Source organism: Canis aureus, chromosome 6 (assembly GCF_053574225.1).
Source record: "Canis aureus isolate CA01 chromosome 6, VMU_Caureus_v.1.0, whole genome shotgun sequence".
Classification (NCBI taxonomy): domain Eukaryota; kingdom Metazoa; phylum Chordata; class Mammalia; order Carnivora; family Canidae; genus Canis; species Canis aureus.
In genome coordinates, this window is record NC_135616.1 from 5,784,207 (window position 1) to 5,807,337 (window position 23,131).

Below are 23,131 nucleotides of genomic sequence, written 5' to 3' on the forward strand. Positions count from 1 at the left end.
GGTTTTGATATTTTAACTTTGCCCCCTTCTCCTGCTCCTCAAAGGACAAGCAGCTGATCTTTGCAATATAAATCTGGTGCCATCCTAAATACACCTCACAGTTTGTTTGTTTAGTTTTAAAGATTTTATTTATTTATTCATTAGAGAGAGAGAGAGAGAGGCAGAGACACAGGCAAAGGAAGAAGCAGACTCCATGCAGGAGCCTGATGTGGGACAGGATCCCAGGACTCCAGGATCACCCTGGGCCAAAGGCAGGATCCCACACCTCACAGTTTAATCTCAAGTAACGATCTCACTTTTATTGCTTTCATTTAAAATGACAGGGCACATATTTTACCTTTTTTTTTTTTAAGATTCTATTTATTTATGAGAGAGAGAGAGAGAGAGAGAAGACACAGGCAGAGGGAGAAGCAGGCTCCATGCAGGGAGCCTGATGTGGGACTCGATCTCAGAACTCCAGGATCATGCCCTGGGCTGAAGGCAGGTGCTAAACTGCTGAGCCATCCAGGGATCCCCACATATTTTACTTTTAAATGGAAGGTTTTTTTTAAGATTTTATTTATTCATTCATGAGAGACACGGGGGGGGGGGGGGGGAGGGGGAGAGGGGGAGGGGAGGAGAGAGAGAGAGAGAGAGAGAGAGAGAGAGGAGCAGAGACAGGCAGAGGGAGAAGCAGGCTCCATGCAGGGAGCCTGACGTGGGACTCAATCCCAGGTCTCTAGGATCACACCCTGGGCTGAAGGTGGCGCTAAATCGCTGAGCCACCTGGGCTGCCCAAAATGGAAGTATTTTTAATTGTTTAGATAATTTGGTGTAATTTTAACACCAGCACATAAAAATATAAGAAATTTAGGATAAAGGCCATGGCATAAAAAAAAACAGAATAGTTCACAAGAATCACTGCTTCTATTCTACGCAAGTCTTTGATCCTGAAACTCACCTTTATCTATGCCCAAACTCTTTTTTTTTTTTTTTTTTTTTTAAGATTTTATTTATTTATTCATGATAGTCACAGAGAGAGAGAGAGAGAGAGGCAGAGACACAGGCAGAGGGAGAAGCAGGCTCCATGCAGGGAGCCCGATGTGGGATTCGATCCCGGGTCCCCAGGATCGCGCCCTGGGCCAAAGGCAGGCGCCAAACCGCTGCGCCACCCAGGGATCCCTATGCCCAAACTCTTTATGGAGTTAGAGAAACTGCTGAAATTAGTACCTTGAAAGAGCAATGTTAGTGGAAGCATTAAATTATTTCTAATCCGCATACCACACTATTCCTCCCCTGACCCAACTATACCATGGGTTGTAACACTGCTTCAAACTGGAGCCAAAATTTATAGCTTCCATATGACTTCACACCAGGGTTGAAATTTCAGTCCTTATCTGTAACTTCACTTTTTCTGTACCCTGCATACTCTCCAACATAAACCTACTTACTATACGACACCCAAGAATTCAGGATAACATATTTCAAGGCATTTAAAAGAAAACATGCTCTAAACCGGCTCAGAGTAATATATGTACACGTTACTGGTAGCTCTTTTGGCCACACTAACTTAGAATTATAAACTGGTTCCTTACCAAAGTATACTGAAGAGAATAAGGAAAAATACGATAATGCTAACTTACCACAGCAGAGTAAATTTAATGTATTAAAATAACTGTAAGAAAGTAACAAGAAAAGGGTAGTATTATGAAAACTCCAATCCCCATGGGAAGGCATACATGCATGTTTTGTTTCACTTTTAAAAGAAAACATTTCTGGATAGGTAACCACACAAATGTTATAAAGCGGGGGGCAGGGGAGGCAAATCCCACTGAAAGTGCCAATATTAAAGAGCTTTGTCTATCAAAAGGAAACATTACTATACTATATTGCTTTAACCTATCAAAAGGAAATATTACTATACTATAGTATAGTATAATATATACTATAATATATAATACTATAAAAATAATACCTAAAAACACAAGTTTAGGACTATTTAAGAATATGATTCTAGATCAAAATTGAACTTAAATTTTCAAGTCAGTGATTCTTAGTCTCTTTTGGACATACCTATTTCAGACTCTGAAGGCATATTCACTAAGGAATTTGCAATGTAATTTCAAAATGTTTACAGAACCTCTAATTATGGATCCTTGCTTTAAATAACTATGTCTTCCTGCTAGATTTTATGCTCCATGTAAGAAGAGAATGTCTTCTTCAGATATATGCTTAGAGCATTGGGACATAAAACCTTAAGACCTAACAACCTTATTACTGAACTTGGGTCTTATTGAATTCCACACAATGTCTACAATCATTCTAAGAAAATCTGCACTATATCATTTTCATCTTGCAAATTCATTTTCATTAAGTCCCTCATCTTAGTAATCTCATGTACTACTCGTCTTTTCTTCCTTAGCCTTCTTATGCCAATCAAACCATTCTTCTGTCACTGGCATTGGGGTGGTTCTCGGTCATTCGATAAATATACAATGACTCGTTACAGTGTGATGAAATTCGTTTGAGTGTACAATACTGAACAAGATAAACACCATCTATGTCCTTGCAGGGCTTACTATGCTCCTGTGTATACCAACCAGAAAGCAATTTAGATGTTTAAGAATAATACAATCCTGGGATACCTGGGTGGCTCAGCCGATTAGGTGTCGACTCTTGGTTTCAGCTCAGGTCATGATCTCAGGATCATAGGACTGAATCTCACCTCTAGCTCTATGCTCAGTGAAGAGTCTGCTTGTCCCTCTCCCTCTGCTCCTTTCCAGCTCATGCTCTCCACTTCTCTCAAATAAATTAATTCTTTAAAAAAAATACTGTCCTATTTCATATGCAGTTTTGTTCACTGAGTATAAACCCTTAAAAAAGACAGAGACCATAATACTGTCTTTGCTTGTCCCAAACACCTGTCTCAACAGTGATAAATGCAATGCTGCTCATAGAAATATTTATTTAAAATTTAACTATGAAATGTTTACAATATTATATCCATGATATTTGTTCAACTTGAAAACCCAGAAAAGATAAAAATTCTAGTTACTTTCAAATTCAATACCCAGAGATAAACTACTACACTGTCAAACTAGATCATTCAAATCCTTTCACTCTTCAAAAAAATCCATAATCCAGAACACAAAATAATTACTTTTCCCTAAAAGGGAAAAAATTTATCTATTACTTTATCTCTTTTTTCTTTTAATATCACTAACTTCTTTAAAGGTGTAGTTCTTGAGGAAACAACACAGTCACAGATTTTAATCGAATCAAATCTCTAAAATGGGAATAAGATAGAGAGTGCCTGGCTGTCTCAGTAGGCAGAACATGTGACTCTCGATCTCAGAGTCGAGTTTGAGCCCCATATTGGGTGTAGATTTCTTAAAAATAAAAAAATGGAACAAGATAAACTTCACAAAGTCACTGTAAGGAGCGAATGAAAAGCTATATAGAGGGACTATTACCAATCACAGATCATTTGTAATTACACCTGTACAAGTTAACAGGCACTCCATAATGAACATGACTTAAATGTGAGACACTCCAGTTTTCCCCTAAGCTCAAAGGATTCCCACTGTTTCAGCTCCATCTTCCCTAACATCAAAGTTCACAAAAGTTATAGGCTGGATAAATTCTTGGACTAGAGGTGTGAAGGTATAATAAGAGAGTCCAAAGAGTTATCATCTCAATAAGGTAACAATTTGCAGAGAGCCAGTTTCTTCTGGGGTTTGCTAAAAGGCTGTAAAATCCAAGTTCTGATACAAATGATTAATTAGAAAAAATATTAAAAAAAAAAGAAAAAATATTTATAGCATATAGAAGGTTAACAATCTCTAATAAACAAAGAATATCCAGAGGGGGAGGTTGGAGAATTGGTAACCCTTTTATTACATAGTTTTTTACTTTAATAATATGCATATATTCTTTTTGTAATTTAAAAACACCCTAAAAGTTTTCAAAGTTGTTTAAATTCTTGATTGCCACTCCTAGAAGTTTTCAATAAGAAGGAACAAAGAAGACAGAAAAATGTCCAAAGAATATGAAGTGTCAGTTCACAGAAGAGAAAATGAAAATGATTATTTCCTGATATATTAGCTAATGATCTAAATTACCAAAATCAATATTCATACCATAATTAAAGACAAAAGCCTTGAAATACAAAGTGTAAGCAGTAACACTTAAATCTAATAACAAAAATGTAAATTGTCAACCAACTACAGATAGGTATATTTTTCACTGGGTTTTTGCAAAGGCAAAGGAACACTAGCATCTAAAGGGGAAGGAGGAGCCCCGAAGGAGAGAAGGGACAAAGGAAAGGAAGAATGAGTAAGCCAATTTGCTGTCAAACATTCTTGTTTACTTTCAATGATATGAGGACAAACAGAAACTCAGTAAAAAGGTATTTTTATCCTGTTCAACTGCAGCTTAAAGAGAACAAGAGAACACTCATCTTTATTCTTGGGATGTTTTAATGAACACCTGGAAGACAGGAATAATTTCTGAAGGTTGAATAACCACCACTGGATGACCTACCTCAATGTAAATCTATGAATGAATGAATTAGCTTGATCTTAAGAAAAATTTCTTGTACAGCAACAAACTTGTATTTATACAGCACTTATAAATTTCAAGTTAGATCTTGAGTACTGGTATCTCAAGTTGGAGATATTTCAGTGACATCCTTTTAAAGTATTTTTATAACTAGGTATTTAAGATCTCTACTCTCATCACTGATTAACATAACGGATCTGAAGATATCTAACACTACCTCAAGTACAGAAGCTCAATAAAAGTTCTTTTTCTTGATCACCAAGTAACTTTCAAATACTCAAAATTAAACTCTGGTAAAAAGGACTTATTTTAACTCAGAGGTTACAAGACTTTACTACAGAACAACAGAATGTAACAAAGCTTTCTTTTTAGTTATAATATTTTTGTATAAATTGAAGTTGAAAACATTCTGTAAAACTTTTAATGTTCTCAATCACCACTTATTAGTAAAGTGGTATAAAGAATGTTTTCAGTATTTACTCCTACCTTTCTTAAGTTTCAGAAAAGGTGTAACAAAATAGAAAGAAGGCTGTGTGTACAATGTGTCTTTGGTATAAAGGAAAATAAAAATATGTGTTTCTTCTTTCTTCCTTTAGATGTTAATACTTCTCTTTCTTGAGTGAATTTCAAGAGTCTAGCATTTGCCAGAGAATTTTAACCTGGTTCCTATCCATGGTTCAACATCATCAGGTTAGATGATGTTTTCCTGATCTCAGAGTAGTTGTGAAACTGAAAGGATCTGAAGTAAAAAAGTACTTCATGAACAGGGGCACCGGAGTGGCTCAGTCAGTTAAGCATCCAACTCTTGATTTCGGCTCAGATCATGATCTCAGGGTGCTGGGATCCAGCCCCCATGTTTTTGTATTCAGGCTCCCCACTCAGCAGAGTCTGATAGAGGATTTTCTCCACACTTCCCACCCCCGTGCTTGCATGCGACTCACGCTCTCTCAAATAAATCTTTTTTTTTTTTTTAACGTACTTCATGAACTACACAGCACCATATTTCTTACATACTATTATCTTGTATAGAGTCAATACAGCTATTTCTAGGAAGAGGGAACCACACATGCAGTTTTTGTTCTCTATTAGAATTCAGGAGACAGACAAAACTCCTATGTAGGAGGAAGAACAATCCGGAATCTGAAAAGCTACAAGATTCTCTCACCTCTTTCAAGCAACAAAGTAGTTTAAAAATATGTTATTTGGGGGCACCTGGCTGGTTCAGTCAAAGAGCATGCAACTCAATCTTGGGGTTGTAAATTTGAGCCCCATTTTAGGTACAGACATTGCTTAATTTTAAAATTGAAAAAAAATCTTTAAGAAAGTGGAAAAAATATGATACTCATCACAAATATTGTGATATTTCCACTAATTATGGCCCAAATACAAACCAAAAGTCATAAAAGTAAACTATATATATTGAAACAATTTTAGTGCAATAAGTAAATATTAAGGGATTGGCCAAAGAATAGACAATATTTGAGATACCAAAGAAAAAGAAATTATTTCCACCTTATAACTTGTGGCTTTATCTTTTCTACTTATCTCAATCTGGAAGCATTTCTGTGTTTAAAGTTAATTTTTCTAAGAATTTCAGAGTTTGAATTTCTTAGCATTTTGAAAGGTCTCAATTGGAAAATCAAGTCTTGGATGCTATTTTTCTAAACTGGACAAATTTACTATTGATGGATCTATTCCTTTATAAAAGTCCTTAATGAGTTTGGTTAGTGATCTTTTTCTCTCCAGGCACTATGATTAAATATGTTTCTTTATAAAAATGGCACCAACATAAAGGTGGAGTTTGTTAAAATCGCCTCTTGTAATGTTAACAACCACAGTCCTTCTGTAGCTGGTGAGATTCATTTGCTTCTGACAACTACCATAAAAAACCCCAATAGTCATCTCAACATCTCAGAAAAGGCCTGCTGCCTACCTTCCAGGATTCTCATGAAGTATTTACTTTTCTTTTTGTTTTTCTGACCAACACAATAGAAGGTAGAATATCTGGCCCTCATTTTCATGAAGTCTGAAATTTAAGAAACACTGCCTTAAAACTTTGCAAAATCAGCTAAACACTCTTAATTAGAGACAGAGCACAGACAAATGGTTTAGAACAGGAATACAGTCTTGTCACTTTTTTAATGTCTTTGAATATCTACACAAAACAGTTTAAAGCCTCACTTTCCTCAACCTCTGTGTTAGAATAGTATCTATTTAACAGGGTTATTTTGAAAATTTTAAATATTCTACATAAAACATTGAACAGATAATTCATATTCTAAGTGCTCAATCAATGTTTATCATAACTTTTAGCTTCAAGATTACAGGTAATCTATGTAATATTATAATAAACAATACTGAGATATTGTTTTCCAGTGTTATCAATTTAAAGCACTAGAAGAAAAGGTCTTTAAACATAAGAGTGAGAGCCAGCAAACAAAAAATCTGGACATTTCTATATATTTAGATGTACAAGATAACCTTAACACAAACCATTCAAAGAGAAGTTTATAAAGGAAATTATCTCCTGTTATTGCCATATGTGGAAACTAGCAACAGACAAATTAACATTGCAACTAAGATACTTTCACTATTACTTTTTAAAAGCCACTGTTAAACAGATTATGCATGCATGAGTGTAAATGAGAATGTTTTCAAATGCTATATGGAGAAACTTCATATTCTCCAGAGGAAGTCAAGCTCTAACAACTGCAATATTTAAAATGTTCGTAAGAGGCTTTACTAAGATTAGAACTAAGTGGGGATCAGAAAATGTATCTACAGGGAGTTATAATCTGTAAAACAGCAGGTGCTGGAAACAATAAAGCTAAGGCTAAGCAAAAACCTAGGGATCAGACACCTTGTTTCACGGTAAGACTGTATTTATTTTTTAAATATTGCCACAAAAATATTGCCACTTTTTGTATCTATAAAAGTTTATAGTAAGCCTCGTGCTTTTCATATGTAATCGCATTTGTTCCATCCAACAACCTCGTAAATTATTTAGGAAAATTACTTTTTATAGATTAAAAAGGTTCTGAAAGTTAACGTGATTTGTCAAGAACCACAGTTAGGAAGTAATAAATCAAGTGATTTTTTTTTTCTTAAATCAGGAATCCAAACTGAGAACCTCTCATTTATATTTCAATATTCTTTCCACTACTCCATAAAGCTACTTTCTAAAGACAGAGGCGTTAGCATTTTCAAAGAAGGAATCTCTAGGCCCAAACGACACACTTTTTAAATAGGCTGTAGTGACTTGGGTAAGTCATTTCACCTTACCAGGACTTTATTTTCTCTTGAGGAAAACAGACTAGAAAATTTGAGGTCCCTTCCAGTTCTAAGGACAAATCACCATGACTATACCCTTTACACAATACAGGCATTTTAGAAATACATGTTAATTTTAGCAACAAGTTCAAAATCACAAAGTACTGTGAATAGCTTTTAAGCAACCTATTCCAATTGTCAGACAAAATTTTCATGTCTTTCTGATAAGACATTGCTTCAGTATCATCAAGTTTATATACAGTACACAGTCTAAACCTCTTATTGGCTGTGATGGAAATAATCTCTCAGATCATTCTCTTTTTAGACTGTAATAATGCTCTTAAAACAAGAATGAAGAAAATTTAACTACCAGTCAGCTACTGCCAACAAATTGAGTATTTTTACTGTTATTCTTACTCCTTAGAATAAAAATCTCTTTTCCAACAAAGTGTCTTTCAAATATCCCACCACCATTTTCTACAAGCTACCTCAGAAAACTATCACATTTTCCAGTAACTTCTACAGGAAAAAAAAAAAAGAATACATAAACACCTTGACCAAAAAAAAAAAAAAAACCTTCCTTTTAAATTCATTCCACTGAGTAGGCACTGGTCTCCAAACAAAATTCAAGTGTTTTTTTTTTTTTTCTTCTTCTTTCCTTCCTGATATACAAGAACTAAAACCAGAGACTGAACAACTACTAAGTTCTTTCATCATCGGAATATTTTAGTTCTCTTCATTCTTCCTCATATATTCCTCACGGAATACTCATCCCCAGATTTTCACTTTGCCAGCTCTGCTTGCTCATATAACCACCCTAATCACAGAGATGAAAAACACTAAAGGAATCCTGCTTTTTTCTTTCTTTCTTTCTTTCTTTTTTACTCTATTCCTTCCATGAATACCACTTAACACTTAGATTTTAGTTCATTTTAATACCTCGTCTACCCCTAAAATAGAACACATACCCCGAATACCTAAGTTTGACTTTAGCCAAGCCGGCTGGAGACCTTCCTCTAAAAGAAATTTAGTTAGTACTTGTGTCAACTATAAAAACCTTTCTCTTCTTGCCTATAATCTCCTGGGGAAACATTATCAGTCTTTAAAAAAAAAAAATTTTTTTTTTTTTTTTGCGTTTAGCTCAAATTAAAGACTTTCCCCAACAAGACAGGTTAATACAATGACCTGATCTTACACAGTCAACACTATCTCAATTTGTTTTTAAGCCACTTGGCACCAACAGAGCGTATGTTCTGCCAGTTCTGAGCTAATCTCCAGGAAAGCCTTTGTATAATGACTGAAGAAACTGAAACAGATCAGTGCCCAAGATTTTTTAACAGCCTACTTGAGCATATGTTTTTAATAAAGTCAATTTATTTTAAAAGAGCAGTTTTACCGGTTCGCCTTCCTTCCTAATTTACGTAAACCATTTTCAAATAAAAAAGGAGTCCATGACTAAGAACACAGACAGGTTCACCTCAACTTCGGGATCACACATAATTCCAAGGCTTCACACATCACTGAATCTGCAACCCGTTTCCATCGCGTCCGCAGTTTAGCCGCGGGTGTCCGGGGGAAATTACAATGTCAACGACTGCACTGCTTAAAAGGTTCCCTACGGTTTCGATTGGTGCAATAGGGGTAACTTCCCATCCCAAACTGCTTCTTACTGTTATTATTAAAACAGCTGTCAGCTGGGCTTCGGTAACCTCTTTGTACAACCGTTTATTCCACGCTTTGGGATCCTCGAGGATGCGTCACACCACATCCTCCCTCGAAATGAGCTCTAAGAGCCTGACGTGCTCCAAGGGTCCACGGACACCATTCGAAGGGGCACTTGCAGCAGCGCGAAGCGCCCCGACTGCCCACTGCGGCAGAGAGCGCTTACGGGGGCACTTACGACAGAACCGCAGCGCGCCGCTCTCCTTCCCCTTCGGACTCCCGAGCTGGCAGCTTCCCGGCGGCCCCTCGCTCGTCCTCTCCCAGGACCCCGGTACCTGCGACGCTCCCTCCCGCTGGGGCCGCAGCGGTCGCCCGCGCCCGCGCCCGCACCCCGGCTCCCCGCGGACGGACCGACGGACGGGCGGACGGGCGGGCGCGCGCGGCGGCCTGGGCGCGCCCCCCGCCCCGCCCCGCCCCGCCCCGCCGGGTCCGGCCGCCGCACGCCGCCGGCGCCCTCTCGGGCCGCGCACACTCGCACGCACACGCTCCTCCCGGCCCCGCCATGTTCCGGGAGGCGGCGGCAGCCCAACCCCGGCAGCGGCGGCGGGGGGGCGCCCCGCCGGGTCCCCCCGCACCGCCCTCGCCCCGCTGGCAGCTCGCGCCGCGCCGCGGCTCCTCGCGGCTCCGGGAGGGGCGGCGGCGGGCGGGGCGGCCCCGCGCCCCGGCCGCTAACGGCCTGTCACTGTCAGGCCGGCGGCGGCGCGGGGCGGCCGGACCGGGCGGCACGCGGCAGGGAGGGCCTGGCGCGTCCCCTACCTTGCTCCGGGGAGGGGGGACGGGAGCAGCGCGGAACTGAGGGGTCTCCTCCCAGGCGCCGGGGACGGGGCTCGAAACCGCGCCCCTCCTTCCTCCTCGCCTGTCGCCACGCCCCCCTCACCCTCACGGCCCCGAGGCACGATCGGCGCAGGAGGGTTCACCCCCTGAACGAGTGCCCCGGGGTTGCCGTCGCTGTCGTTGTCTTCGTCGCCGCTGCAACCGCCACGAACGCCGCGGAGGCCGGGCTTGAAAACATCTCCGGTCTCCGTCCGTCTCTCACCACAACCTCCTCGCTCCCAGGACAGCGCCGCCCGGCGATTGGCTGCGACGCGGGCACGTGACTCGGCGGGCACGGGACGGGCGGCGTGAGCGCCCCGCCCCCGGCGCCCGCCCGCCCCTTCCGCCGGCCCCTCCCCGCGGCCCCCGCCGCTCTTTCAGCGCCGCGGAGAAGCTTCCCGAGCCGCGGGGCGGAGGAGGCGGAAGGTACCAAGTAGGGGGCGGCGGGGGTGCGGGCCGGAACTCCTTGTCCTCGCCCCACCCAGGCGTCGCCGTCTGCCTCGCGGTCGCCGGGCCCTAGCCGGAGGGGGGATCTAGGGAAGCGCCGGAAAGCCGCGCGGGCTCCGCAGACGCTGCGGGGCCACACGGCTCTGCCGTCGCTCTTTGTGCGGACCGTGGCCGTAGCTGTGACTGGAAACTTCTGGAAATGGCGGCGGCGGCGAAGAAGAGGCTGAACGCAGGGTATCCACAGGTTATTTTTGCAGGGCGGGTGGGCGAGTTTGTGAGGTGGGACCCCGGAAAATATGTGCCGGACGCAGAGGCGAGGCGTGTCCCCCGTAAATTCGCGGCTGCAGACGGCTGGGCCGGGGCGCCCGGAGAGCGGGGCGCGGCGGCGCGCGGCGGGGTCCGTGCGCCACTGCGCTTGCGCCCCGGAGAGGCCCGGACGCGTGTCGGGAACTCGGCTGGGCCGCGGCGCGCCCGCCACACCTGCGCGGGTTAACGTGCACCTGCTGCGCGCACCCCGCGAACCCCACCGTGCCGCTCTCCCAGTCACACCTCGCAGGGACCTGCTTTCAGAGACAGGGGTGTCCACATCCGAGGTAGTATGTCAGAGGGAACTGCTCAAGTATCGGAGAGGCGTGCGTGAGGAGCATTCACGGCCTCGGCCTACCGGCAGCGGGTACTGTTACTTGTGGACGCCTTTTATTGACATCGAGGTTAGTCTCCGATAGTTTGTATATGCCTTTATTTAACCACCAAAGGTTACATAATCTGATGGAAGCCATTTTATTGTGACTTAATTTTTAACGCTTTTTATTTACATCGAAGTTAACCTGCGACAGTTTGTACATGGCTTTATTTAGCCACCAAAGGAGTCACACGAATTGGACGGAAACCACCTCCCTAGTCGTTAATAGCGGACTCTACAGCACCTGTGACTTAATGGAGTTACAAATTTGTCACTACAGATATTTTTCAGCCCTGACACAAAGTTAAATCCCAACAGATGACGTAAAGCATAAACTTGCATTAAAGGTGACTAATTTTTTTCCTTGTCATGTTAGTCTATACATATGTAATGAATGCGTCTGCAGCAAATACTCATAACTTGTTATGTGCCGTAGGATTTTCTGGAGCAGTGGCCCCATACAGTTACAGCCAAGTAATTCTGAGCAATCAGTAGTTTCCTCTAGCAACATTTAGTAGGGGCTACAAAAAAAGTGGTATTAGATTCTTTGTCAGAAGAGATTATGATATATTGTTTGATTCTTGTCATTAAACAGCAGGAAGATTTCCTCCTCAAATAACAGCACAGAGTTAGGAATTGAGGAAATGAGGGAGCAAGTGGTGGTTAACACACATATAATGCCTACCTCTCCCTTGAGGTTTGAGAAGTAGGTCAGGATAGGGCTGTCATCCCTGAAAACTGGCAAGGAAATTTTAATCAGTGCATTCATTTTCATTTTGAAACCATCTTGGATTACTGTAATAAGATTTTACCTGCCAGGTGTTTTTGAAAGCTAACTAGAAACATTAAAACCAGTATTATGTTAAAATTGATAGGGTTTTTAAGAAAAATAGGCAAAAAATTTAAGACTCAAAATCCTGATATGCACTACTGTAAAACAACGTGATGACCTAAGAACTATAGAAAACATTTTGAGGGACGCCTGGGTGGCTCAGCGGTTGGGCACCTGCTCAGGTCGTGATCCCAGAATCCGGGATCGGGTTCCGTATCAGGCTCTCTCTGAGGAGCCTGCTTCTCCCTCTGCCTGTGTCTCTGCCTCTCTCTCTAACTCTGTGTCTCATGAATAAATAAATACATCTTAAAAAAAAAAAAAGTTTCAATAATGGTATAACTGTATGCCTATAATTCTAATGATCTAAAATTAATTTTCTATTTTTAAAACATTACATAAAAATTGATATTCAGTGCATGTCCTTAATACAGGTCTTACTTTTTTCACCTGGTATCTGAAGCTTCCCTACTTCTAATTTTTGTTCTAGTAGAAAAAAAAAATTATGTCAAAGTAAGGCATTTTTACAAAAGTCAAGAGGGCTCTAGGATAGAAGAGAGGCATTTTCATTGTTACTTTTCTCTGCCAGTTAAAAAGTTACTGTTCTTGTTTACTTTCTCATATTAAAAACTATTTTTTAAAGCTATTCTTAAAAATAATTTTTTTAAGCACCATAATTACTACTAGTGACTGGTTAGTCTGCCAGAAGAACAAGGCCAAACAATGACTTCAAGAAATCCTGAAACAACTGGATTTGGATTTATCCCTGCATTAAGGCTATTAATTTTTTTCAACTTGCAGAACTAATGCACCGTAGCTGGTTTCTTGAAAATGTATAATATGCAGGTTTTATCCTTTGTTCTAAGCTGAAATATGCATTCAATGGAAGAGTATATTTTGGATATTGACTGTTTTTCAAACTCAGATTGTACTTCCAGTCTCTTCGCCCAGTTTCTATTCTTGCAGTATACAATAATAATGAAGTGCCTTACTTTTATTAAAATGATAAACAATACTTCTAAAGACAACTACTTTATCCTCCTCACACTTCTGCTTGAGGTGTCACCAGTTGGAAATAGAGTAACAATAATGTGCTGTAAATCTAAAAATGTTTAAAGGGAGTACTAACAAAGTATAGAAAGATCATGTTAAGATTTGGCTCTAGTTAAAGATGGAAAAGCAAAATATATATGAAATTTGACAGTTTTTACTTGACAATAATCTAATGTTATTGATAAAAGTGACCTGGCAGTTGAAAATGGATGACATTGGAGTGACTGTTAACTAGATTATGAAATAATGTCTTTAGAGTTAGCCATAGATAGCACAAGACTCTAAAATGGTACTCTGAAGTTTTATCGTGACACTGACAGCAGCAAGTTGCTAGGTATACACCATGAAATGAACAAGTAACATAAAAAGTTTATGTAGATAGGAGATTCCTCTTTATTTCTCCAGTGACATATTTACAGTTGAATATATAAATTAAAGTCCCACTTGCACACCAAAGCCAGGTCCTTTGGGTGGTTCAGTCAAAGAGGTAAGACCTCCAGCTGGCTCACAAGAGAAGCGTCCACTCCTGAAAGAGCAAGTGACAGTAAACTATTAATGATTACCATTTATAAATCTTTACTTAAAAAAAAAAATAACTTACTTCACAACAGCCCAGTTAAGCCACTATTTTTCATTCAAGAATTGCATGCATTATTAATTTATTTATTAAGGATTTTATTTATTTATTTATTCATTCATTCATGAGAGAGAGAGGCAGAGAGACAGAGGTTCAAGAAGCAGGCTCCACAGGGAGCCCAATGCGGGACTCCATCCCTGGACCAGGATCATGCCCTGAGCCAAAGGCAGACGCCCAACCGCTGAGCCACCCAGGCATCCCATGCATGGATTATTTAATTCAAACATTTCAACCTCTGCAAGACTTTCGGTTACATATGAAAACACACATATCAAAACTCATCATAAATATGAAAAATATAAAAGTAACTCTAATACTAGTTCCCGGTTACTGAGCAGTGTACAGATATTATTAGTTCATTTAATCTTTACAACTATGCCATGAGACAAGTGATACTGGCCTTATTTTACAGATACAGAAACCAAGGCTTAGGGGATTCACCAGCTGTCCAAGGATCAGAGCTAAGAACTATAATAAAATAACCCAAACCCAGAGGACATTTTTAAAAATCATATTTTAGGGGTGCCTGGGTGGCTCAGTGGGTTAAACATCAGGTCATGATCTCAGGGTTGTGGAATGGAGCCCTGCTCAGTGTGAAGTCTATCTACTTAAGCTTCTTTCCTGCTAAAATTAAGTCTACTTGAGATTCTCTCCTGCTCTCTAAAAATAAGTCTTTTTAAAAAATAATTTTTAATAAACTAGAACATTATATTCTTTTTGTATTTGAATTTTATTAAGATTGAGATCCACTATCACTGAACACAATGGAATATAAACTTACACATTATATTTGGAAATAAACAGGAATTAAAGGAAATGGGAATTTGAAGATTTCGTAGGGTGTTCCTTAGAGGCAGTGAAAACAAAGTATATTGGTATTCATATTTTTTAAAGCAATATTAGTAGTAGTAATTTTTCAAAAACAGGTTCCAGACCAGAGTAGCTACCACAGCCACAAAGAAAATAAGAACAAGCCCTTATGCAGGAATCTATAGAGAGGCAGCACAGAGTAGAAGAACCTGTCTTTTGTTCACCCCCACACATACTTTCCCAGGTAATCACTCACCTCTGCCCCTGTCTGACCTCGAGCCCAGCTCAGCACCTACTTCTACTTCACCCCTCCTATTCCCTGGCTTTGTTAATTTACCTGTTCCTGCCACAGATTTTTGCTGAAAAATTCTTCAGTATACATCTTTTTACTCCTTGCTTTACCTTTACCTAATATTCTGTCGTCAATCTTACAAGTTTCTTTGAAGAGCCCCAGGAGAAAGGAGAGAAAATTAGTGGGAAAAATCAGAGAGGGTGACAGAACATAAGAGACTCCTAACTCTGGGAAACAAAAAGGGGTGGTAGAAGGGGAAGTGGGCGGGGGGATGGGATGGGATGGGGTGACTGGGTGATGGGCTCTGAGAGGGGCACTTGACGGGATGAGCACTGGGTGTTATATATGTTGGCAAATCGAATTCCAATAAAAAAATTACAAAACAAATGCCCCAGGAAATAATATTTTGTTTAGAGGACAGTACAAGGATACCATAAAGTCATTTTAAGATCTTTCAAGCTATTACATTACACAATGCAAGTAACTAATGTATTGTAACAAAGAGTGCCTCCAAAGTCAGAATTTATTAATATATTTGTATTATAGGTTCACTGTGAAAACCAGATAAAGAAATGTGAAGTACCTGTCAGAATCTAAAATAATGTAGAGTAAATGGCAAAATGATATCTAACTTTAATAAAAAACAGTATTTGGCTTTGTAATTTTTTATGTTAATGACACAGGTATATCTGCTGCTCTTTGCCAGTGAAATAATGAAATTATTCTTGAGGACCTTTCTCCTTTTATTAGGTTCCCCCTATGGTTTAAGCTCGGCTACCTTCTTTACCAATACAAAGAATCAATTTAGGGAAGATTATAAAAACCAAAGTTTTGAGAATAAAATGGGAGAATGAATCATACATACTGCCTGAACTCTTAAAGGAATTGTGGATTTTGCATAAGAAAGTAATTTCAAGAGTAATCTGGTCCATTTTCCTAAAGTTGTTCCATACAATTACAGTTCCATGACCTACTTTGGTGGGGGAAAAGGTTTCAGCTGCCTCTTAAATGTCTGCCTGCAAACTCTCTCCCTCCCTCACCCATCACAAAATGCATATTAAAATGCTATAAAGGCTATAAAGTCCACAGATTGTGTTTCATCTACTAATCATATAACTTTCCCTTCATTTTTTCTGCAAATATGTATCAGACACCAGAGAGGCAGTGATCTAGCCCCTCCATTATCAATATACACTAAGGTTTTCACTTCATAAAAACATAAAAAATGACTTGCCTCAAGTGTTATGCTTAAAATGCCATCTAGTAATTACTTTGTTCCTGCAACTCAAGGTAAATCTGGTTTTTTAGCCATTCCAACACTGTTTGTACATTCATCATTTTAACTCATTTGCATTCTAGAAAACTTGGCCTTTGTATTGTTTATGGGTTAGAAGAACTTTATTTTTTTCACTAGAAGAACTTTTTTAATATTTTATTTATTCATAAGAGACACAGAGAGAAAGAGAGAGAGAGAGGCAGAGACACAGGCAGAGGGAGAAGCAGGCTCCATGCAGGGAGCCCGACGTGGGACTCGATCCCAGGTTCCCAGGATCACGCCCTGGGCCAAAGGTGGCGCTAAACCACCAAGCCACCTGGGCTGCCCAATAGAAGAACTTTTTAAAGGAAAGCTACTTTATGAAAGTTAAGTGCTTATCTTTTTTTTTTTTTTTTAATTTTTTTAATTTATTTATGATAGTCACAGAGAGAGAGAGAGAGAGAGAGGCAGAGACACAGGCAGAGGGAGAAGCAGGCTCCATGCACCAGGAGCCTGATGTGGGATTTGATCCCGGGTCTCCAGGATCGCGCCCTGGGCCAAAGGCAGGCGCCAAACCGCTACGCCACCCAGGGATCCCAAGTGCTTATCTTTTTAATATTGCTGAGATAAACCCACAATTGCCCTCTACTTTTAGTATAAAAAAATGAAAGTGACTTAACAGTCTACAGTTATATATCAGCAACCACCTATATTTTCTATATATATATGTACTATGTAGCCTATTTTTTTTTTACATCTCATATTATCTGTACCCCATAGAATTCTGCAAAATTTAAGGTATCTTTGTAATAATAAATATGAAGGCCTCACACTGGATTTAAAATTAGTTTTAGCAAACCATACTAAAAAACTCCTACCTCTGAATTTAATTTCAATGCAGGTTTAGAAGTTATTTTCAGAAAAAAAAAAAAAAAAAAAAAAGAAGTTATTTTCAGGACTTAAAAAAATGAAAATAATAATCTCCACAAATATTTAATGTCAAAATAAAGCAGTGCTTTACCATCAGTTTAATATTTCCTTTCTAGCCATCATTTACCAAAAATATAATCTTTTTTTTATTTATTTATGATAGAGAGAGAGAGAGACACAGGCAGAGGGAGAGGGAGAGGGAGAAGCAGGCTCCATGCACCGGGAGCCCGACGTGGGATTCGATCCCGGGTCTCCAGGATTGCGCCCTGGGCCAAAGGCAGGCGCCAAACCGCTGCACCACCCAGGGATCCCCATTTACCAAAAATATAAAAAAGCAGTTCTGACCCATATAGTGACATGAATCCTTTACTGATTTTGGGTAGACCTGGTAGACCTGGTAATGGTACTCAGAAATCAGGTATGCTGAACCAGTTTAATTTCTCTGGTTACTCAAAGACTAACAATGAGCACCTCTTTTACACATGTGACCAGAGTGCTTTATTATAAAAATACTAATAAAGAATTAGCCAGCTTTGGTTAATTTAATTATATTTTGATTATTACTATCCTTGCAGTCTCATTATACTATATATTCCAAAAAAGTAACTTGAGGAAGGAAGGAAAAATTTTGTTTTCTGATGCTAGGAAAACATTCTAGAACTACCATCTCCAAATACAGTCTCTAACAAACACCACTGGTAGATAATCTGTAATTACTGAAAATTAAGTATATTTATCTCTGCTTTTAATTTATTTTTTTTTTTAAGATTTTATTTTATTCATGAGAGACACACAGAGAGAGAGAGACATAGGCAGAGGAAGGAGACTCAGGCTCCATGCAGGAGCCCAACGTAGGACTCAATCCCGGAACCACAGGATCACATCCTGAGCCAAAGGCAGACATTCAACCACTGAGCCACCCAGCTGTCCTTCTGCTTTTTATTTTAAAAGATGTATGATTTTACAGAGAAAGAGAGAGCGAGAGCATGTAGGTGGGAGGAGGGGACAAGAGAGAGAATCCTCAAGCAGACTCCCCAGAGAGCCCAGAGCCTGATGTGTAGGGCTCTATCCCAGGGCCCTGAGCTGAAACCAAGAGTCAGCTCCTCAACTGACTGAGTCCAGATGCCCCATCTCTGCTTGGTTTTTTAAAAAGATTTTATTTAGGGATCCCTGGGTGGCGCAGTGGTTTAGTGCCTGCCTTTGGCCCAGGGCGCGATCCTGGAGACCCGGGATCGAATCCCACGTCAGGCTCCCGGTGCATGGAGCCTGCCTCTCCCTCTGCCTGTGTCTCTGCCTCTCTCTCTCTCTCTCTCTCTCTGTGACTATCATAAATAAATAAAAAATTTAAAAAAAAAAGATTTTATTTATTTGAGAGAACACATGTGGGGGAGGGGGGAGCGGCAGAGGGACAGGGAGAAGCAGACTCCCTACGGAGCAGTGAGCCAGATGCAGGACTTGATCCCGACTTGATCCCAGGATCATGACCTGAGCCAAAAGCATGTACACCCCATCTCTTTTTTAGATAAGAGTAAAATATGTTCAGAAACCAGTAATTCTAAAGTTTTGGGCTCAAATCTAGAACGCTCAAAAAACTCCCAATGAAGAACTATTTACAATTATTGATATGCATTTTTAATATCAATAGGGATGTTGCTTAACTGTGGTACTGTTTATTAATGCTAATATACAATGATGTTATAGTATCCTATGTTAATTAAGAATACCAACTAATCTCACCCCCAAAAATCTCATCCAGCCTTATGGCCTTAAATACCATCTGTAATAAATGATGAATCCCCAGTTCATATTTTCAGTCCTAGTCTATTTCCTAAATTTCAGGTTCAAATTTACCTTTCATCATTCTACCATGGATGTCTAGGAGGCATCTCAAATTTAACCAGTCCCAAACTAAGTGACTCTTCTTCCCCAAACTTGCTCTACCCCAAATCTCTTTCTTAGTTAAAGGAACCACTGAGGTGCTCACCAAAAAACTAGAAATCACTCATAATTCCTCTGCCTCACAACATGCACTAAATTTTAAACTACTCCCCACACAGTAACTAGCAGAATAATTTTAACAAGATCACACATCATTTCCTGCTGAAAACACTCCTACAACAGCTTTTATTCTATTTAGCATTCAACTCAAATTATGTATCAGCCTCTACCTCTTGACAGAGTACACAGAACTGCTACTTATTACAAAGAGCAGGAAAATATATTTAAAACATGAATAAAGAGCATATCATAATTCATTTAATACATTAAAATACTATGTAGCCACTAAAACCTACAAATATATCCAGAGAAGGAAAATTATGGCATAGCAAGAAAACATACAAAGGGCTTACAACTGTATAAAACCATGCAAAAACAGTTGCTAGTATTAGAAAAAATTCTGAGCAATATAAGCACTGAGATATGGAATAGGGCTTTGTTTAGCAGCAAAACTTCAGGTTCATAATTGAAAGAAAAGTAATTAGTGTAACACACCAGCAGAATGGGAACAACCTGGAGGAACAGTGTTGGCCTTAAAAACAATCTAGACATTCTAACTGACCATAAGTGCAATTATTGGTATAATGTACCTGAAGTGAGAGTTAATGTAACAAGGCATAATGTCTAGAACAAAGAAGCTCGGTTCATATCTCAAATACTGTGATTAGTTTAAGTATCACATTAAGAAAGTCATTAGCCAACCAGAAAAGGTAGAGAAGAGGGAAACCAAAACTATGTCATATAAGGAAAAAATGAAACAATGGACATCATATGAGAAGATTTAGGGAAAAGAAGATACCTATTTTAAGTAATTGAAGAGCTATCATTTAGAAGTATAAAAGTTATTTTGTGTTGGTTCAAAGGGCAGAATTGGACATGTAGGAAATTAGTGGGAGACAAACTTTGGGTCAATCTTCTGACAGTATGAACCTTTAAATGATGGAATAGATTTTTATTTGTAGTAAATTTCCCTTCTCTATAAATATTCAAGTAGCTACCAGATGGTTTTTGATAGGATTTTAGAGGGGAAAAAAAAAATAGTGCTTTAGATGACAGGTTGGTTTCAATACTATCCAAAGCTCCTGACAACAACTCCTAAGAACTTAAGGGATTTTTTTTTTCTTTCTTTCTTTTTTTTTTAAACAAGAGGGTGAGAGAGAATCCTGAGCAGGCTCCACACTGAGGTGGATGGTTCGATCCCACAACCCTGAGATCATGACCTGAGCTGAAATCAAGAGTTGATACTTAACTTGACTAAGCCACCCAGGCACCCCCCAGGGGATAAAATTTCTTAAGTTTACATTACGTTAAACCATTAAAATTTATTGTATAGAAATAAAAGCATACCTTGGTCCAGGTTTTGGAATTTTGCCAGCTTTGAGCTCATCAATAATTTCTTCAATATCCTTAGGTGTCAGATCCTCCTAGAAAAAAAGTTAAAATAGTCCTATTAAAATTACTTCCTACTACTTGAAATCTATGTAAATCCCTAGTACTAGTTAGTTTATTGTCTTTCTCAGCTTCCAAGTTAGTCACCAAGGTAGCGGCAACTGATTAACTCCTAAATATAGTATATACTGCTCAGGAAATACCCTGTTTCCAAATTCTCACTTAATTTTTGAATGGAAAAGTAAAAAAAAATTATTTTTGACATGTATCTTAATGATCCTGATCCTCTAGTCCCCATTTCAATGAGAGCAACTCTACACACTATGTACCTGTGTAAAATTTTTACCTCAAGAAAAGGTACGGATATTTAAAATTAATACATTTAAAACACATAGATATCATCCATGCCCTTGTGCCTAGCTACACCCTAGGTTTAATCAAGACATAACAGATTAAGATAACAGGGTAAGATTAAAAGAAAAATGCCTAAACCATATTCCTACTCCCTCTCCAAAACTGTTAAGTACTTAAAATATTTTATAGGACTCTGATACTATTCTAGGGAAATCATGATTCAGCACTGCATCTCCAGTGCTTCAGCAAATAGAAGTTCTTTAATACTTGTTTAGTGACTAAACATTTATTAAAACCCTGATTTCAAAGTGCTTAGGGTTCCAAATGTTCAGAACCTCATAGCTAAAAGGAATCTTGAAGTCATCTAATGATTTTATTTCACCCCAACTATTATAAAAATTTAAAAACTATACATGAATACCCATATTCCTACCACCTATATTCGACAATTTTTAATTTGCCATCTTTGCATTATATACACATAGCACCCCTCTACTTTTGGTTGCACCATTTTGAAAGCAAGTTACACCATGACACTTCACTCCTGATACTTCAGCAGACATCAAATAAGAACATTTCTTAAATAACACAATGCCACCACACCTAATTAACTAAAAATAATTCCTTAACCAAATGTCAAGTTCATATTAAAAACCTACCCAACTGTTCTCAAAATGTATTTCATAACTTTTTTTATTAAGCAGGATCCAGTCAAAGTTTATGTGACTATTACATCTACCTGTCAATTGAGATACATAATAAATATTCACTGCCCTGGGGGTGCGTGGCTGGCTCAGACAATAGTAGCCCCATGTGGAGCTTACTTTAGAAAAAAAAAATAAAAAACAAAAACTGGCTTGCCAAAGACCATACCACTGCTAACCAGAAGAATCTTTATCTCTTGGATAAATCCACAGGCTATTATATTTAAGTCTTGACTGTAATTCCTGCTTAAATCAAGATCCTCTTTATTATAAGTAAACTGCAGAAATGTGGAGAAGGCAAAATTGTTGCCATATTTTTAAAGGACTTTTTTTAAAGTAGGGGGGATAGAGAAGAAATCTGAATCTCTGATCATTAAATGAAGAAAATCACAATAGGGAATGAGACCGACCACCCTAGAAATCTAAATGGCCAAAGAAATCAAATTTCATCTTCATTAAAAAAAAAAAAAAAAAAAAAAGAGATTTCCATTTCAGGCATTATGGCAGACCAGCTATCCTTTTTTTTTTATTATTTATTTATTTATTTATGTATGTATGTATGTATGTATGTATTTATTTATGATAGTCACACAGAGAGAGAGAGAGAGAGAGAGAGAGGCAGAGACATAGGCAGAGGGAGAAGCAGGCTCCATGCACCGGGAGCCTGACGTGGGATTCGATCCCGGGTCTCCAGGATCACGCCCTGGGCCAGAGGCAGGCGCTAAACTGCTGCGCCACCCAGGGATCCCCAGACCAGCTATCCTGACTGAACCCTCCTACTCTAACAACTAAAAATGTTGGATAAAAAAAGTAAAAAATTTTAAATTTTATCAACATGCTGACAAGAAATACCCAGAGGCCAAAAACTCAAAACCCAGGTAGGCAAGTGGAACACCATGCAAACTTGGCTTCAGAGTTTCACAGCCCAGAAGGTAAAGGGACAAAGCCCCAGGCCACAAGAGACATACCAACCACACAAAATTAAGACACTAAAAAGCTATTCCCTCAAGGGTAATCTAGAAATTAAACTGTCCCTCAAAAAGAACTGCTAGTCTAGAACCTTACACTTTGGGGGAACAGGGGAGGGTATAAAGAGAGGAGTTTTCTTTTGGAACAGTAGTCTTTCCAGGAGCAAGAGAGAAGCAAAGCAAATACCTTCTTGACGAATCCACATTCAGCACAGGACTCAATTTCCACTAATAAATTTCTAAAAAGTATGAACTAACAAATATGTATGAAAACTTATATAATTAGTATAGCAAGAAATCATTTTTTTGGAAATCTTTTTATTAAAAAGATAACTAGAAAATTCCACACACTTGGGAGACCAATACTTCTAAAAAACAGGGCAAAGGAGAAATCAAAATGCGTATTTTAAAATATTTTAAAATGATAAAAAATATTAAT

At 39.2% G+C, this 23,131-nt stretch overlaps 3 protein-coding genes across 26 annotated transcripts in view; 1 reads left to right on the plus strand and 2 right to left on the minus strand.

Moving 5' to 3' along the window:
* The window catches only part of ANKRD12 (ankyrin repeat domain 12), a 124,532-nt gene extending 113,923 nt beyond the window's left edge, over positions 1-10,609 (minus strand). For 2 of the 5 annotated variants that reach the window (XM_077899976.1, XM_077899972.1), the window contains exon 1: positions 10,288-10,609. The gene's annotated coding sequence lies outside the window, so the exon portion shown is untranslated. Of the gene's footprint in view, positions 1-9,479; positions 9,617-9,709; positions 9,880-10,287 lie in introns of those variants that run through there. The other 3 variants (XM_077899974.1, XM_077899973.1, XM_077899975.1) reach the window with 3 other exon arrangements.
* Positions 10,610-10,711: 102 nt separating this feature from the next.
* LOC144315452 (uncharacterized) overlaps positions 10,712-23,131 on the plus strand; it is a 91,275-nt gene continuing 78,855 nt past the window's right edge. For 5 of the 20 annotated variants that reach the window (XM_077899985.1, XM_077899987.1, XM_077899986.1 and 2 more), the window contains exon 1: positions 11,067-11,501. In XM_077899985.1, the coding sequence (XP_077756111.1) occupies positions 11,088-11,501 (414 nt within the window). In that variant the 5' untranslated portion in view covers positions 11,067-11,087. The other 15 variants (XM_077899983.1, XM_077899984.1, XM_077899982.1 and 12 more) reach the window with 11 other exon arrangements.
* Positions 13,725-23,131, minus strand: part of NDUFV2 (NADH:ubiquinone oxidoreductase core subunit V2) — a 33,883-nt gene continuing 24,476 nt past the window's right edge. The window contains exons 7-8 of the mRNA XM_077899994.1: positions 20,625-20,701; positions 13,725-13,881 (exon numbers count right to left, since the gene is read on the minus strand). Of these exons, the coding sequence (XP_077756120.1) occupies positions 13,788-13,881; positions 20,625-20,701 (171 nt within the window). The 3' untranslated portion in view covers positions 13,725-13,787. The remainder of the gene's footprint in view (positions 13,882-20,624; positions 20,702-23,131) is intronic.